Source organism: Clinocottus analis, unplaced genomic scaffold (assembly GCF_023055335.1).
Source record: "Clinocottus analis isolate CAN_PGR_092001 unplaced genomic scaffold, fCliAna1.0.p SCAF_23, whole genome shotgun sequence".
Lineage (NCBI taxonomy): Eukaryota > Metazoa > Chordata > Actinopteri > Perciformes > Cottidae > Clinocottus > Clinocottus analis.
Window position 1 is genome coordinate 5,279,268 of NW_027175965.1, and position 18,233 is coordinate 5,297,500.

The 18,233-nt window shown below is 42.7% G+C and overlaps 3 protein-coding genes, 1 long non-coding RNA gene and 1 other non-coding gene across 17 annotated transcripts in view; 2 read left to right on the forward strand and 3 right to left on the reverse strand.

The window, feature by feature from the left end:
* The window catches only part of lrrc7 (leucine rich repeat containing 7), a 95,534-nt gene extending 94,707 nt beyond the window's left edge, over positions 1–827 (reverse strand). For 7 of the 11 annotated variants that reach the window (XM_068589701.1, XM_068589696.1, XM_068589700.1 and 4 more), the window contains exon 1: positions 445–826. The gene's annotated coding sequence lies outside the window, so the exon portion shown is untranslated. Of the gene's footprint in view, positions 1–444 lie in introns of all 11 variants that reach the window. The other 4 variants (XM_068589702.1, XM_068589693.1, XM_068589691.1 and 1 more) reach the window with 1 other exon arrangement.
* On the forward strand, positions 754–7,392 carry LOC137793503 (uncharacterized). The gene is made up of 8 exons (XR_011078225.1): positions 754–861; positions 1,065–1,224; positions 2,433–2,670; positions 5,273–5,396; positions 5,562–5,699; positions 6,121–6,218; positions 6,422–6,537; positions 6,764–7,392. It is a non-coding gene; the product is annotated as an uncharacterized lncRNA (long non-coding RNA).
* Positions 7,393–7,509: 117 nt separating this feature from the next.
* Positions 7,510–13,550, reverse strand: LOC137793502 (histone-binding protein N1/N2-like). Of its 3 annotated transcripts, XM_068589704.1 has the most exons (16): positions 13,266–13,549; positions 12,930–13,034; positions 12,790–12,831; positions 12,561–12,674; positions 12,183–12,263; positions 11,769–11,878; positions 10,994–11,401; positions 10,684–10,760; positions 10,539–10,609; positions 10,326–10,399; positions 9,779–9,967; positions 9,508–9,659; positions 9,239–9,322; positions 9,053–9,127; positions 8,436–8,564; positions 7,510–7,714 (listed from the first exon to the last, which is right to left on the reverse strand). In XM_068589704.1, the coding sequence occupies exons 4-16, from the start codon at positions 12,611–12,613 to the stop codon at positions 7,676–7,678; spliced, it is 1,542 nt and encodes a 513-aa protein (XP_068445805.1). In that variant the 5' UTR covers positions 12,614–12,674; positions 12,790–12,831; positions 12,930–13,034; positions 13,266–13,549; the 3' UTR covers positions 7,510–7,675. The 3 variants fall into 3 exon arrangements, with proteins under 3 accessions (XP_068445805.1, XP_068445804.1, XP_068445806.1); XM_068589703.1 differs by lacking the exon at positions 12,930–13,034 and having other exon boundaries at positions 13,266–13,550; XM_068589705.1 differs by lacking the exons at positions 10,994–11,401; positions 12,930–13,034 and having other exon boundaries at positions 13,266–13,547.
* A 181-nt stretch (positions 13,551–13,731) lies between these two features.
* Positions 13,732–13,804, reverse strand: trnam-cau (transfer RNA methionine (anticodon CAU)). Its single transcript has one exon. It is a non-coding gene; the product is annotated as a tRNA-Met (tRNA).
* Positions 13,805–14,836: 1,032 nt separating this feature from the next.
* Positions 14,837–18,233, forward strand: part of LOC137793411 (glypican-5-like) — a 43,041-nt gene continuing 39,644 nt past the window's right edge. The window contains exons 1-2 of the mRNA XM_068589540.1: positions 14,837–15,142; positions 18,029–18,190. Coding sequence (XP_068445641.1) covers positions 14,965–15,142; positions 18,029–18,190 — 340 coding nt within the window. The 5' untranslated portion in view covers positions 14,837–14,964. The remainder of the gene's footprint in view (positions 15,143–18,028; positions 18,191–18,233) is intronic.

The window sequence follows — 18,233 nt, forward strand, 5'->3', positions numbered from 1 at the left end:
GATACAGGAGTATAGATGGAGCGTTATGTAATTAATACTCCTCCTCCTATGCAGATACAGTAGGCAAGCCTAGAAATCCTGGCCTCAGCTGTAAATGTAGCCCCGAAATGAATGACACAGCTCATATGTACAGTGCCATTTGAAGCCCTCTGGCTCCGATATTAAGGTATAGACAAGCAGCTCTTGACTCAGCTAAAGTCTATACTGTAAAACAGGCATCCAATGTAAAACACAGCAACACCAAAACCTCCTCCACAGCCACGCAGCATGCAGAAAATCTTTCTCTCTCTCTGTCTCATCCACACACACGCGCACACACACACACACACACAGCCCAAAGAAACCCCCTGTTTATCTGCTATCCTATGATTCACAGTGCTGGCAAGGACAGGTGACAGGTGAAGCCAAGACAGACAGAGAAAAGTGGTGAGAGGCTTCTCTTACCAACAAATCCCTCTTCTTCAGGAGTCCTTTTCCTCTCCTTTCAGCTGGCTTCTTCCAGCGCTCCAGCGTTCATCTTTCCAGTAAAGAGAGCGGGAGGAAGACAGCGAAGGACTTTAAACAATTAGCATTCCTCTTGCGCTCGTGGTTTTTCCCTCTCTCAGTCTCTTCCTCTCTCCCAGATTTCTCCACAGTCTCCAGGGGGGAAGCAGGAGCATCAGTGATACACTACTGCGCGCTCCGCTGCAGGAGGCTGAACGTCAATCACGCAGGTAACCAAGGGAACCGCTGGGCCCGCCTCCCCGACGCCGATTGGTCGGCCGACTGAGAACCAGAAGTCCTCGCGGATCCACAGATGGTAGCCTATACTGAGAGCTGTGGTGGGATCATGGAGAGCCAAACAAACAGTAGTGGATTGCGGTACTTGTGAACTCTCTTTCCCTGCTCTCCATCTCTCTCACTCTCTCTCTCTCTCTCTCTCTGACTTCAGAGCCTACAGCTTTATTTTACAGTTGCTTAGCAACAGACTGGCATGTGTGAGTGTGTGTTTCGGAGCGCGAGGGGAGATGTGGGAGAGAGAAAGGAGTTCAAGTCCTCAACTCTCCCTGTCTCTCTCTTTTCAGAGGTGTGGATGGATGTTGAATATTTCATCTCTCGGCAGCAACGGCCTGCCTCAGTGTTCTGGAGGCCGATGTTCCTTCAGGGCAGCCCGGTGGTTAAATGCAGCAGCGAGAGTCCGTTCAACGGGGAAGCCTTGGAATGAAGGGGGTGATTGAGAGAAAAGTAAGTATTAGTGTTATTTAGGATGAAAAGGGAGAAGACTCTACAATTTAGTGTTTATTATGGTGCATAAAACCCCTCCATCCTGAATAGCTGTTGGCACGAATCTGAGAGATTGAATACTTGAGTCGAAAGTTTAAATTGAGATTCCGAACCAAAATCAATATCTTAACAAAATCTATATCATTTGAGTGTAAAAGATTTATAAAGGATTGCAAAGGTTTTCAGCTGTAGAAAAATATTGAACTGTCAATAAAAACTGCTGAAATCGTTTCAATAACAACAACCTTCTCTGCTGCATATATATTTATATATATACTAGAAACAAAAGTCATGTTTTCACAAAAAAATAGACTTAAATACACTACTTCAAACCTCTCAAACCTCACCTACAATCCTGCCAAGACAAATGTCTCAGGTTAGACTGCTGATTGTGTCATACCTTTTGTGATGTGATGTCGCTTTAGGGAGACACACTTTTGCCTTCTAGATCGTGACACATTTAAAAAAGAGTCTGCCGTTAGATGTGAGAAATCCTTTCAAGGGGACGGGCCTACTAGTCCTTGTAGAGTCCTGTACTAAAAAACGGCGCAGCCAGATTTTCCATGACACTGTCCTGTTATTGAACGCAGCATATACAAGGTATGGAACACTTGGTGACAGGTTTATCACGCAGGTTTTGTGAGATTGTCGCTTGTGTCTTCACACGAGTTGTGAGGGTGAACATACTCTGTTCATGCACTGTTGTTGCTTTGAAACCAGACTTCCTCTCCACAGCCGTAGTCAGCCTCTTAGAGAGCTCACTCGAGGGTGAGAAAACATCAGGCGCTCCGAAAATGAAAAGAAAGACATGTTATGAATCTTCAAATGGGTGGAAGAAAACATATGGGCAGTGTTTATGTGGCTGCAGTGGAAAGTGTAGAAAAGGAGAGTTTTTTTTTCTGTTTGCTTCCGACAGAAAATCCAGAGACATGACATCATGAAATAGGCCGGGGTAGTGGGCGGTATGTTTAGAATAACTCTTCACACCCTTGCAACAGTCATGGGGACAGTTACCATGACCAGCAAACACACAAGCCAGTAACTCCGTAGTTCAGTAACAAACCAAACATGAGAGGACGCTTCTATGTGTTTAGAATAACAAGATGTTTGGTTGTATGTGTTTTCCCCACAGCATTTTAAGCTATTCATTTAATATTTAAATATTTCAGCTCCCTACAAACCTGTTGTATTAGCTCGATAAACACCGGCTCTGATACCAGATGGAGATGGAATTGATCAGTGCAGACTGTAACATGGTGTTTCGCCCCACCGAGCTGCAGTGAGAAGCACAAAGCACAGTTCTGCATTGGCAACGAGATAGTACACCTTCAGGCGCAAAGACGCAGCCCTGAACTTCTCCTGAGAGACAAACCTGAATGTCGGGACCCAAAACAGACAAGAATTGAGGTAAGTAAGTCATACTGATCTAGTGAGGGAGAGCAAGGCGCAAGCAGGTGGAGAAAGTGAAAGACGGAATCTAAATGGGCAAATTATGAGATGAAAGTGTGTAAATTTACTTAAAATATTTGCCACGTTTCTCAAGATTCATGCAGCAGAAGTCCATGAAACTTTATTGTAAATTGGTGAAAAACATAGTCACAAGCTCCCTTAAAAGGACATAATTGTCTCCTTTACATGTCGATAGGTCAGAAAATACAGTGAACATCGGGGTAAGAAATTAAAAGAAAAACAAAAATGAGTGCAACAATAATGCGTTATGAGTAATAAAGACTAGGAATTGTTTTTTTAGACAGATCTTTACACATTCCTCGCTGTAGGCGCATTGGCTTTCATACTGCAGGTGTAACTGATTTAAATTGTTTAGCCCCCAGACATTTTTCTCCCATTCCGAATGGTTTTGCAAACCCATACTAAAAACAGAATATCTACTCAACCACAAGGGCTATTTAAATAATTTCAAAAGGTATACTATACAGAAAACACCTGTGAGACCAGTTAAGAGGTTCATATAGCAGTATATGTGTTACGGATTTATTAGTTGATGATAGAACACAGGAAAGAAGAAGAAAAAAAAAGAATTCCCGAAAGAATTAAACTTCCAGGATGTATTTCCTCTTTTTAATTATGCAAATCATTGTTTTTTCTACTATAAAATAGCACTAGGCACAGTATCTCAGCAAAGTTTTACTTTGATGACGTGAAGTTCAATATCTTTCGTAATTAATTTAGGGCAGATTTCGTGAACCGGAGGTTTAGCACGGCTGAAAGCAAAAAAGCCCTAACTTTGGTTCCACACCAGATGGGCTCTGCTCAAGCAGATGCACCAATACATACCAAACAAGTATTGTTTAATCCACAAGTAATTAATTCATATTTCAGTTTTCTGGCTGGAAAAAAATGCAATGTGGTTGAAATCTTGCAGAGGCTTTGTCTGACGGTGGTTTTGGCGCAATTGGCGGATTCTGTAGGTCGTAGGTTTTCCAGAAAGGTGCGCCAATCATGTGTGGCATCAAGCTAGGGATATAAAAATGTATATGTTCATAATTTGGCGAACTCTCAAGTCACTTTCAAGTCCTTTGAGTCAAATTTATGGTTTATGTTAATATTCATGTCAAATGGACGTATATGCTCTTGTAAGGCCAGGCTTTACAGCTTTTTTGCTATGTCACATCAGTGGCTTTGGGATCGATTCATAGGAGTATGAGAGTGAGGAAGAGCTCCTGATGAACACTTCTCCACCTGGTGATGTTTCTTCGTTGACCCCTCAGCTGCACCCATGAAGACACACGCAACGTTTCTACAGCAATAATGTTTCTACAGCAATAACCATAACGTATATCTTACCTTTTCTATCATGTGATCAGAGGTTGTGTTCACTGCCGATATTCAAATGTCTCTGGATCATTTATGTGTGGATTCTAGCCGTTTGTATCATAGAATGTAAGTAAAGATGGAGGGAATGACAGCTCCTCGAAAGTGAAGCTGGAACATGAATACATCTTCATCAAAGACGGTCATTTGAAGTAATGCTAGTTCTTATCACGCGCATGCATGTAGAAGTGTTCACTTTTTTTCCTGATTTTTTTCCCCCCTTGGTTTTTAATGAGCTCGTTATTTAAGGGTGAAACCTCATGATTGACACGTGCCCTGAAGGATTTGAGGGCCGGCCTTTAGGAGTCTGTTCGCCCATACGTATGGGGTTGTTGTGGTAGGTCGTTGTGTCTTTTACTAGTCAAACAGTTAGCGTGGTGCTAATGCTAAAGCAAAGTGGATCACGCGAACAAGTAGTGGCGTATTTGGTTCCTACTACTAATGCTACTACTACTACTACTACTACTACTACTACTACTACTGTCGGGCTCTACTGCGTTAATGACTACAAAATGTACTGTCTGCTTCCATAAATTAGATCATATGCATTCTGAGAGTGTAATTAGTGACCGTGGGGGCTCCATGGTAGCACTGACAGTTTGAAGGAGTAGCGTGGGGCTAGATGGAGGGTCCGTGTGTATGCATGAAGCTATCCTCAGCCTATCTTGTGAAAACATGGTCTATATCCCCATCTGGTGGATTAACCAGCCAGCGTGAGTTGTCCTAATAGACCAACAGGGTTTGGGCTGCAACTGCATCATTTCAAACAGATATTCCCCCTAAAAGTGAAGCTTTCTTTAGGCGGAAATGAAATCTTGCATTTTTGCTGTGTTCCATCTTTATTTAAGTAAATTAACATGTTTACCGCTGCTTAAACTTCTGCAGAAATCTCACAAGTGTTACTTTTATTGAAATGGCATATAGCTTTTGTAGTTGCAGATATATGCACTATTTATGTCAGTCATGTAATTTATGAGCAGAGCTTGTGCCAGAGGCCGATGGTTCAAGAGGTGTTTAATAGTGGATTAAGTCATCAGCCATTGATGTCAGAATAAGTCAGAGGTCACTCGGTGAAGACGGAACAAGAGTCAAACATTTTTTAAATTTTGCTCCAGGTTGTAACACATTTAAAAACCAACTGCATGACTCATTATACATTTTTAAACATTGTCTTTAGACCAGTGGGCACCAGCTGAGTCACAGCATGACACTGGAAGAGATGAGGGAAATGTCGACGCTCCACAAGCAGCAACTGGCCCTCGTACATGCTCACAACCAGGAGCTGGAGCAGCAGAGAGACGGTGAGGGACACATACAGTACCTCTCTTGAGACCCTGGAATCGAACCATCCTCTTCAGCCTTTGTGTGAAATGTCATCCTCTCAGAATTACACGCAATATTGATGTCAAAGATTGTGCTCGGATAGTGTATATGTGCGTGTATGTGTGTGTGTGTGTGTGCGTCAGAGCTGGCCCATCAGATGAGTGTTCTGTATGAGCAGAGCAACGCAACTTATCTGGAGAGACCGTTGACGGAGCCCAGAGAGCATGAGGAGAGACTGCAACAACTCTGAACATCTGAACTCTCTGAACATCTGCGTCACAGTAAGTGTGTACTCTGTGTGTACTGATGTTCGTGTTTTAAATGCCAGGCTTGTAAAGGTTCTCATTAAAACATGACTGCTGAGAATTGGGATCAAACCTGCAACATTTCCACGTGTACTTACGAACTGTGCTGCCAGAACATGAATAGAGCCAATGAAGATTTCATTGTACGCAAAATAAATTACTGCTTCTGTGGTGCTCTGCTTTTAAGATGAATATTTAGTGAAATGTTTTTTTTTTCAAGCTGCTGGATGACTCTGAGCATCAATTATGTATTTTATTATGCCTGGTGGTTCCTCGCTGCAGGATTTTTTGTTGAATCATTTCCTATTGTAAAGTGGATTACGGGTGGAAAACTTTCAATAGATGCCACAATAATACAAAATGTAGATGATCTGTTGGGTTTCTGTTTTCTTTTTAGTGTGCAAGAGGTGTCCGTACATGCTAATCAACCGGATCCATGAAAGAATAAAAAGATGCATCATGACAGCTACAAGCTCCTTTCTCTACCCAGATAAAGTACGGACCTACATCATAGGAGCCATCCATTTAAAAACATTTGTAAAAAATATATTGGAAGGAGAAACAAGACCTGATTTTCCTTTTGAGAATTGTACAAAGACAATGAGGAAAACTATTTCAGCCACATTATTATTATGATTATGAATAAGTTCTGAGCAGAAGCAGGTTAAATGAGGGTAAATTTGGTCTCTTTGTTGCAGAGCCCTGTGGCAAGCGTACACGCAGTCAGGTGGGTCCGATCCAGACATCGTGGCACAAATGATGGACCTGCAGGCGGAAGCCCAAAGTCTGGAGGAAAACCAACCAGCTGCATTCAGTGAGTCCAAAAAGAAGAGTAAGAATAAGAGTGATGAGGAACAGAAAACACATAGTGCTCGTCAGTGTCAACACAGCTGTGCTCAGTGGAGCCTTTATTACATTTAATCATAATAAAAACTGATTCTACTAAAAGTCCATGATGATCAGATGCTTGATCAGTTACAGCATGCCAAATACAAAACACACGCCCCAAATTGAAAGTAGATGATTGGTACACTCTCCAGGAATATACCATTTGAGCCCTGAGCCACATCACAGTCGTCCTCCTGTCCGGAGTCGACGCCTCCTCAGTGGAGTCCGAGCAGCGAGCTGCTGGCTGTGGAGCAGGAGAACCAGAGACTAGAGGAAGAGATCCTCAGGATCCAGCCGGTCCGGCAGCGACACACACTTCTAGTCGGAGAGTTCTCACATATGAAAAGACAAACTGCTCGAAACAGTTTCAAGATTAAATGTGTAATCCACTACACCTGCAGAGGTAATTAATACATTACCCGCACCATCTGGCAGAGTATCGTTAATCTATCATGCAAGCCCCCTCAAAATCACCCTCTGCTATGTTGGCACAGTTTAATGTGATGCACCATTGAACCTTTAATACGTCTGGGTTATAGTAAATGTCATAATAGTATTGCTTCCTCTATACACGTCGCTGCGAGTCGTAATAGCCACTGGAGGGTGCCAGAGCACAGGCTGACGTTAGTGTTCTAGAGTTAAATGTGTGTGAAGATAGTCCAAACGTATAAAGCTACTGAGAAAACTAGGATGTTTTTTCATGAAATCTGGAGCCACCATTGACTTCAGGTCTGTAACACCTATTCCATAGATCGAGGCAGCACTGTGTCCCAACTAAAGATATTCAGAAGTGTGAATAAATGTAGTGGTTTTCCAGTCTGAGAGCACTACCATTGAAAAATAAAGTGATGAGTCATGTTAAGTTCTCAGACTGTCTAAATAATTCAGTAATACCAACTTTCATCTGCAATTATTTTTTATTTTTTTTTACTACAAGTATACAAAACTGGACAGACAAAAATCTATGAAAATGATCTTATTTACAAAAACAAAAAGTGTTGAAGGTGGATGGGCTGGATAGACATGCTGTGCTGGTTTCGAAGATCAGGACAGAGACGAGGACGTCACGCTGAAGACCCGACAGAGGCCGACTGGGTGGCAGACTACAAGAAACAAGCAAGAAAAACAAACACACTTAACATAACAAGCACACAAACAGATTTAGCGCTCTGTCCAGCATCGCAACAAACATGTGCTGGTTGGTCCTGCACAGCAGCTTTTTTTCTTTGAAGTTGCCAACACATTCAGTTACATACTACAAACACATTTCACAGGGACATGCACTTTTAGAAACAGAATAAAAACGTTTAAAGTCAGTCTGACAATTCAACAGCAGTAAGAGCCAATATGGCATATCTAGTTACAAATGCTCTGTAAACAGTGATTGCGTCTGTACAGCCACTTCAAATCCATTTCAAGAAAAGAAAAACAAAACCCACTAAACCTGATCATTTTTAGGTCTTTTGCTATGACCTGAAACCAGCGAAAGACACATTTCATATCCCTGTGTTTAGCCCCATATTGCACAGGACTCTTCCAAAGCTCATTGTAGACGTTTATGGTGTGTTGGCTTTACGCAGGTACAGTCGCTCCATGAATGCAGAGTGCAACAGTCAGCATTTTCAGATGACTTGCATGTACTAAAAAACAAACCAAGCCCAAATTGAGATCGGGCCTCCCAACGAGAACCATACGTCTGTAGCAATTACTGGACGGTGGGCCATGTCTTCCATTTATGCAGGGTAACAGTTACAGCATAACCTCTCGTTTTGGAGCGCAATCTTAGAAACGGAGCAGTTCATGAGACAATAGCCTATCACTCGCCTCCTGTGATTTCCCCTCCTGGACGCCATTGCCGTTGCTGGCACTAGAGTCTGCGCCATTAACTGTGGCTTCCTGTTTCGCTTGTTTAGCATCAGTGTCCTTTACTGGGCTCTCCTCCTCTGGTTTCCTCTGTGTAGAAACATAAAACCAGTCAAAAAGGTGAGGGAAGAGAAAAGACTGAACGCGTCTATGCATGACCAGCCAATGGAAAACAAAAAAAACATCAAGTTGAGGTTCACAAGTGGGGAACGTGGATACGTCAGTCAGTCTTAGTGAAGCATGCACACAAATCTGATGATGGCAAAGCTTAAGTTACTGCACAATGCAGATACCAAATGCCACAACAAGACGGAAACTAACAGAAGTCACAACACACAAGCCAAAAATTGCCATAGCCCCCTATAACCAAAGCAGGCAAGCTGAATTGCCCTTGCAACAAAACGTACATGATTATACAGAAAGTATGGAGTCAACCGTCTGGGTTTTTATTCATTGTTGTGCGTCAGTGGGTGGAATGGACCGCACAACTTATGACTTGTTGGATCTATGAGCCTTCACGCATGCATCATTGGGCAGAAATCAAGTTGAGAAAACAGACTGGCAGGCGTGGGCCTCACCTTTTTCCTGACGAGGTGGGAGATGTTCGAGACGGCTTTGGCAGGTGAGGCGCTGTCGCCCGATTTAACTGGGATCTGGAAGCGAAAAGTTATGTTTGCTTACAGATCTTTTGAGAGCCATTTAGTCATGATAACTGTAAACCGGGCATAAAGGCGATCAAGATGCACTAAAACAATTGTTGTCACCTGGCTGGCTGTGGCAAATGATGAAGACGAAGAAGAAGGGCCGCCGTTTTCACATTGGAATGCTGACGAGGTTGAGGCTCCGCCCTGCAAGAGGTTAGTTAGTTACCCAGCTGATGTAGTTCTATGCTGCACTCCAATAAGTTTATTTTACAACACAGAAACTTTAACACTAAGCCTTACGAACATGCTCTTTAATGTTAAAAGACTAGTTCTGACCCTGAATGATTTTTAATCTTTACATCATCATCATCATCCTCCTGTGTACTCACTAGCGTCTGCTGGATGGCCTGGGATGCAGCGCTAGCTGTTCTCTGGCTTTCCTTGGCATCCTCAACCTTTTCCCTGATGTCGGGCAGAAGCTGCTTCAGCTCCTCCATCTCAGTCTCCTCTTCTGCGGCACCAATCGCATCCTGCAACATGGCTGTATAATGGCGTATAATTTTGTTATGATCATTTAAAGATTAAGCGGCACTTGCAACTGAAGGGTGAATGCACAACAAAGCAGCAGCTCTGAAAACACCCCAGGGAAGGAAAACTTACCCAGACGGGTCTCGATGACTTTGATGGAGCTGTTGTAGTGCTGGATGGCCTGGCCGTACTGATCCATGTAGCACAGTGTTGTGGCGACATGGTAGTGGGTCTCAGCCAGCAGACGACTGTGGGCAGGCAAGTGCTTGAGCTGCAGCGCAAGACACTCCTGGAAGTCTTCTAGCGCCTGGGGATAGTTTCCTGGGGAAGGGAACATGATACTTTAAACAAGGTGATATTTATCTTGCTCTGAAGTGGTACTATGAGCGACTTAAGTGACACGTGTGCAATGATTTGCTCTTATGTGCTTGAGTCACATGCCGTATTTCTAAACTGGAACTCATCATTTAAGCCATGACACCTCATTTAGAAAAAGCTCAAGAAACCGCAAAATGGACTGCCTCAGATGTCAGCATCAACTATTAGAGGAGCGATTACCAGGAAACTTGTGGGATGGGACAATGTGAGACACCATGGTTTGATAATGTAGAGTTTAATTCATAATACCATCTTTGAGAAAAGAGAGGGGTGGGGCGGGAGAGAGATAAAAGATTCATACCGGATTCAGCACTGACTTCTCCGAGTTTCAGATATGCCTGGGCTGCCATCAGCTGATCGTCTTTGCCTTCCTTTCTGTGGGGATGAAGATAGACAATGTTACTGAATAACAGTCTCAAGCCCTCATTAACATAAAGCAGTGTGAATGATCTTTCTAGTCACTTAAATTCAGATAGAGTGGATTTTGTCGGATTTACTACCATCTCGTTCCTACCTTTTGTAGATAACTTTAGCCACCTCCAGCATCTCCCAGGCCAGCTGCAAATTCCCAACTTCATCTTCCTCCTGAAAAGAGGAAGGCATGCATCAAAATCAAATATTTTAATTATTTAAATGACCCTTCCATGTAGGACCCTCACCTTATCCTGTCCATTTTTCTCTCCATCCTCATCATCGTCATCATCGTCATCATCATCATCTTCCTCCTCGTCATCATCTGTTGAAGCAACAGGGGGATAATTACTGAGGGCTAGGCAATATTTGTTTCGATGGTGCAACTGAAGGCAAATGTGCAAGGAAAAAAGAAATCCCCTAAAGTGCAGTGAAGGCTTGTTCCAGTGAGTTTCCCCTGTCGTAATAGCCGTGAATGCATCCTTTTTATACACCAAGATACGACAATGTGTGCCACCCTTTAACACAAACAGTGTTCTGTATGCAAAGATCTACTGCCCTCTGTCTCCTCATTGTCCTGCTCAGCTTCTGGCTTAGGTTCCTCGTCTTTTCCATTGGTCTGCTCGCCATTCTGCTCTTTTACCTTCTCTAGCGCAGCTTCTGTTACAGGAGACTCAGTTGGACTTTCCCCCAGACCGGTCACAGGAGCAACTGGGCTCTTCTCGTCGCCATTCACTGTAGTTTTCTGGACTGAACCAGTATCTTCCCCGCTCACAGGGGAATTTGAGGGTTCCCCTAAGCCAGTCAGATCCTGTTTGCCTGGGAACTTGACCACACCATTTTCCTCTTTCACTTCAGTGTTGCCCTCTCCAGCCTCAGACTGCCGCTTGGCGTCAACTGCCTCAGTCTTCTCCCTCTCTGCCATTGCATCATACACCTGCTTCCGTAGCTCATCTCTAGTTTTTTCTGCACCAGTGCGGCATGAGGAAAAACGGGTTAACATTAGATGGTTGACCTGACCGTGGCGTTATTCTCATGCTCAATTACCATTTGGATTTCTACTTTGCACAAAACACTGGGATGTTTACATGTCAGCTGATTAAAACTGACATGCTGAAAGCAAAGTCCATCATTTTACTAGAACTGGGATTAGGTTAATGCATTAAAGAACACAAAAACAGCCAGGGCTTGTCAAACTAGAACCATTAATTTACATGTACGCATAGGGAGTCAGCAATATCACACAAACAAGAGTCTGAGAATATCTAGTAGAAATAACTTCTGATCCCAAGCCCGTCGTCAAGCCACCCTATCATACACACAACTTACTAACCATCAAGATTGTCGGCACTCTCGATTTTTGAGCTTTTAGGCTGCGGCTCCTCTTCCTCAGATTCTTCTGGGACTCCCTCCAGGGCATTACCAAGGACACTGTTCTCCATCCTAACCAAAACACAGGAAAAGTCACACACAAAAAAAAAGAAAATTCTCCCTCTGAACTGAACCACAATGTGTACATGTATTACTCAATTAGGGAGCAAAGAAATGATACAATTCATTCATCAACCATTGTGTGCAGAAGTGTAGAGAGTCTTTAAGACAACGGCTCCAAATATTATAAATGTTAGATCATGCAAATACATTTTAGTTAATATCAGTTATACATACCTGTTCAATTGTATAGTAAGACCACCTACTACATTGAATGATTAACTTTTCAAAAATGTTAGCAATGAAGTAAACTTACCTAGCGAGCTCCAGAAGGGACTTCCCACAGAGGAAGAAGGCCTCGCCACACTCTTCTGCAGTGTCCCCGTATTTCGCAGCCCTGGCAGATACAAAAAACACAAGTGTTGAGGAGCAAGTTTTATTTAAGGAGGTGGTGATCAAGGTATATATTACTGTCACATAATCAAAAACACACTATTGGAATACAGTTAAGAGCTGAGGCACAATTTGAACAAAAGAGCATTCTGCAGCTCAGATGATACAGATACAAGTATAAAGCAACTGTAAAACTTTCACAAACCCACAATAAGCTAAGATCACATAATACACATTTAGTAATAATAAACAAAGTTGACATCGCTTCCATGAGGAGCCACACAGCTGTAGTTATACTCACAGCATGCTGCAGGCGTCCTGGAAGACACCGACAGCAGAAACAACATCTCCCATCACTAGATGCCTGTTTCCCGTGCCAATCAGCTTCTTTGCCTCTTCGGCGACATCAACGGAGCTAGGGGAAAATAGACTCATATAAAAAAAAATAAAAAAAGGAAGCTTTTTAAAAAAAAAAAAAAATTTGTAATAGCGCCAAAAGATGAAGCGCAGTTTTCCAACTGGGTCCTCACCAGTCTGCTGTTGCTGCCGATGAAGAGCATGGCTTCTCCACACTGCGAGAGTGAAGGGAGACTTAAGTTCAGTCCACGACAACACAAGCAAACCAAACAAAGCCGAGTGCCTGAAGAACTAACTAGTAGACTCCGCTCACTGTTTCTGGGGACCAGCATGATTGTGCCTACACGTGGGGACGTCTATTCGCTGGGCTTTGTTATTGTTAGCATTGTAACGTAATGCCTGTTAGCCAACTAGCTAGCTACCACCGACGGAGGAGGAAGAGGGTTATTTATGTGAGCAACGGTCGCAGCCGCTACCAAAGTAGCGTTAAACAGTCTTTTAGTTTCATGTGCAATGGCAGAAAGTCTGTAAAACACAACCCGCCATTCAACCGTTGATACCCTCGACCTTGCGTGGTGATCTAGCTCGAGGCTAGCTCACAGTGTCTTCTTGGTGAACGTTGCAGTGAGAAAATACAAGCGAGTCTTACCTCCCGGAGCTTGACGCAGCGGACGTTTCCTCTGGCATTTTTTTCAGGACAACAGTAGAGACAATGGAGAATGACAAAACAGACGGTCTGGTGTCCAGTGAACGAATTGCAGATCTAGCGTATCTTGTAGTCTTTGTTAGCGCGCTTAAATAGAGAAAACAAGGCTTTCTATTTCCGCTTAACTTGGAACGCGGGAGATTGGAGTTAAAGGGGCCGCAGCTGGTGTTGCGATGCGTTCAGGGCCCGTTGGGAAAACGTATAAACGGCCTACGAAAACAGTACGAAACATACTATGAGCGTACTGATTGGCACACAAAGAAGGCGATTACAGTATATCATATTTTAATCAGGTTCAAATGTAAAATTCACGTTATAATGAAAAACAAATCTGCCCACGTATTATGCAGGTAATGTTTGGCACAAAAAAGAGGTTTTATATCATGTCAAATGAAATGAAAAAGATATGTGCCCCGTGTGAGGCTCGAACTCACGACCTTCAGATTATGAGACTGACGCGCTGCCTACTGCGCCAACGAGGCAGCCGGTAGGTCTACGTAACAAACCAAGAAACAACCATAAAGGAAGGCCTGGAGTCACGGTATCGAATCCCACTCGTGGGAGATCCTAAATTATGTCAAGTACTAAAATATCGACAGATAACTGGTAACTTTCTGGTAAAACGAGGCAGCCGTTAAGTCTACGTAACAAACCAAGAAACAACCATAAGTGAAGCCCCGGAGTCACGGTATTGAATCCCACTCGTGGGAGATCCGGAAATATGTCAATCACTAAAATATCGACAGACATACTCTGGTATGGTAAACCTACATAGCCGCCAAACTAACCTGCCTGTGGATTGTCTCACTAAGATGCTGCCGGTAGATACTGCTCAAAGTATTCAAATGAGCCAAATGCTGCAGCATTCATCTCTGATGATAAGTCGCCTTCAGTCGTATTGACAGCAGCCTCCAGTAAACAGTGGCTTGTATTATCTCTGTGCATTTATTTCTGTTTGTTTTATTTACATGTCCTGTCTTTTGATGTTTTGTGAAACTGATTTATTTAATGATTTAAAAAATGTTCCGAAAACTTGAGAAGAATAGTGTGATTGTTTATTGGAAAATTACTCTGCTATGACCCAAAGTGACCAGCGGGTGGCGCCCACGTTCCATTACCAAACAGCATTTCGCTCTTCTTCCGCTTAACTCACAGCCATCACTCAAGTTTAATGGACCTTATCTGCAGAAGCAGCTGCTGTAAACTATAGTGAGAAAGCTTTTACGTCAGTAAAAAACAACACAATAAATAAACACATGGCTCATGACCACATAATTAGTGAACTGGGAGTAAATTGCCTTTATTTCTCATGAGTGTTATGGCAGTTATGCTTTTATTGTTTTATCTTTGTTGTTTTTTTCTCCCTTTGCAATAAGTTATTAATACGTCGGTCGTTTGCTCCAGAGCAGCCCCGTTTTCAACCCACACAGTATTTATAAGTATTTTAAGTGCTCATGTCAATTAAGTAATTGAGTTGAAGTGAGTGAGGGAGTCGGAGAGAGAGGAGGGCGCTGAGCCTGACAGCGGGCTTCAGACGGACTTACTGTCTGCAGATGAAGTTTTCAGTCACACTGCATCGTGGGACTTTTTACGATTTCAAATGACCCACCCAGGCTCTCTCTCCCCTGACTGACATGTTGCGATGTTCCGTGCTGCCTTACAAAACGTGGACTTGCTGTGGGTGATTTTGTTTTATTTGGTTTTTCTCCCGGACTCTGGCTGTAGATCAGCCGGTGCGGACAGCTGCCATGAGGTGAAGACAGCCTACATGATGCGCCAAATAGGCCCGGTGGAGCTGGTGCCAGACAGGCCGGGAACAGGTCAGTCAGTCCCCGTGGAGGTATCGTGTGAGAAATACACAGAGGTGGAATGCACATGAGTGCATTTACAGGATTATGTTGAGGTCGACGAACTTTCCTTTCGTATTTTGTGCTGTGCTTCACTTCTACTCCGCTACATTTCAAAGGCAATGTTATACATTGTCCTCCATGTTTGCACATTACTCTGCAGAGCGAGATTTGAAACCATTTAAATGACACTGCAGTGTTATTAATTTAGCTGTACTGAGCAGTATATGAAGTAGTTACAATTAGCTCAATCTAGACCAGATCCACACCATCAAAATGGTAATAATCCAATAATGGAATGCATGTAAAATATAAGGAGTAGATAAGACCATTTTGCTGTATAATGTAATCATTTGTTTTACAATTACTGGACACATTTAAGATCCATGCTGCTATCCACAGTTGTATAGTATTATACAGATCTCTGTAGATTAAAATGTATAAATGAGTGTAAACTTTCTCTTGACTATCACACACTTGGCTATTCATTTAATATATTCAGGCTGAGCTTGGCAGCTTTGTTGAGTTCAAAATAATTCAAAAGAACCAAGTTTTTTTCTTTTAAATTTCTAAAATTAAAGTGAACAAACTTCATGTCGCGTAAAGTCTAATTCTAAATGAATATTTCCTGCTATGAGAGGTTATATTTGCTGTGTCCTGTTGCCCATGCAGGGTTTAAACCCTTAAGAAATAAGGTATTCTCACTGTGCAGCATGCAGAGAATCTAATTCTGTTGCAAACTTACCTTAACTTCTATGGAGCGCCTGAAAGCATGCTTGGCTATAGGTGGTGGTGTTAAAGATGCTGTTTTCTAAATGTAAATGCTTATAGGACATGTCTTCTGGTTCATGAGAGGCTCTTTGCATAATATTTCTGTCCTGCACTGATTAAACAACACATTGTTGAATAGGACATTTACAATGACACAGAAATTGAGTTAAGCTTATGTCACTGTCATAATTATACAGTTCATGAAAATGCATACAAATCATTCGTATTTTACCAGTCTTGCTTGGTCGGCATAAGAAAATCTGTGATAGAAAACAAGGTGGCTGTTCTGAAAATAAACAATAAATACAAATTTACTTACTGACCTTTTATAAAAAATAAAAATAAAAAAGATTAACACAAGGTCCCCTTGAGGGGGATTAGAACGTAACCCCCGCATAATATACTGTACGAGCACCTGTTCCTTACTTATGTCACGGACAACAATGGACCCATCTCTGAACAAACTCCATCGGCGGATAAAAGTTACGTGAGATGGAAGCTCTGGAAAATCTCCTGTGACTGGACCTTGTGCTGAGATTTATTTCGTTTTTCAAACAAGTGTAATGAATAATTTTGAGAACAGAAAAAGGGGCTCCACAGGATTGTGAATAAGAGTGAGTTAGGTTTGGATGAGATGTTTCCAGTTAGTCATTGTTAATATGAATAGCCGAAAGTTAAGTTTGACACAGGTCTGGTATGTGTGTGTGTGTGTGTGTGTGTGTGTGGGGGGGGGGTGTGGGTGTGTTTTCTTGACTTGTGGGGACATACATGTTTACACTTTACGTTGTGGGGACTTACCTTTCTTTTGGGCACAAAATGAATGTAACCAAAATGTAAATCATTACATTTTAGGGTAAAGACTTGCTTTAAGGTTAGGTTTAGGTTTAGGTTAGAGTACAAGTTTGGATAAGGCTGGAAACAGTAATAGTGAGGGTAAAAGTCCATGAAATGTATTGCAAGTCAATGTAAAAGCCTCCAAAAGTCAAGCAAACGTGTGTGTTTGTGTGTGTGTGTGTGTGTGTGTGTGTGTGTGTGTGTGTTTGGGTATAAGGTTAGATATAGACAAACAGTCCAATCCTTTCATCTCTGTCCCTTTGATCTCAGTTAGCTACTCTATATCTTGGCTTACAGCAGTCTACCAAAGTCAGACACACAAGCGCACGCTTTGGTGTGAGTGGTGAAATGTCGCCCACTGTAAATGTCATCATGTCAGGTCCCAGCAGTCTCGTTGAATTATTTTTTGTGAATTCATTAAGTCATGTGCCCAGAATGCTTTGAGATTTCTGGTTGGATTACCTAACATAACCCGGTGGATTCTAATTGGTTGCTGGTTATTTGGCGAAAGCGTGCGGATCTCAAAACAATCTTTTGGGACAAATCTCAAGCTCTGAGTGCCTTTGGAGTAGCCCAAGGTGTCACAAAGAAGTTGAATACTCCAACAGGGATCAGACCCAAATGCAGAGGGAGACAGTAGGATTATTGATGGGATTGACTGAACATGCAGTTCACAGGTGGCAAAAGTCCAAATAGGGAGAAGGTTCAGCTAGTGGGTGACAGCAAAACAGGTGCTAGAAACTCACATGTAACTATGACAAACTGACAATGAACACAACTGGGCTGGTATGTAGTGAATGATTGGGGAAGTGGGGACAGGTGAGGCCACTCCAGGGCTAACGAGAGACAGGTGAAACTAATCAGGGCGAGGCAGACAATCAAAACTGGCTGGAAAACACACAGAGGCAGGAAGTGAAGTGACCGAAACCAGGAACAAAATAAAACAGGAAACACTAAACATGAATGGATGAAACGAGTAAAACAACATGCAGGACATATTTCGTCACCAACGTGTATTCGTGGAGTTAATTAGGAGCTTTAAACATTGATCAGAGATGTCATTTCATTCATTATGAGCAACTCGGTGAGTACACGTACAGATGCCTCACCACGGTCAGAGTGAAGGTTGATGAAGATGTATGAAGACTTCATGAAGTAATTCCTTCCGCCCACAGTGTTGCGTGAGATTTAACCTCTGTGATTGACAATATCATGTGGATCAACGGTGAATTCCTTCCGCCTCTTGTCTTTCAGATGAGTCTCTGCGAGTGTGTGTCCACCCTGGGCCCAGTTGTTGCACCAATAAGATGGAGGACAGCTACATGGCGGCTGTTCGCAGTGAGACGCAGCAGAAGATGCGATCATACAGCTTTGAACTGAAGTATCTGATCGCTGGACACACCAAGGCCTACCGAGGTGAGGGAGAGAAAGGGAAGGGGTGTACGATAGATGTCCATTC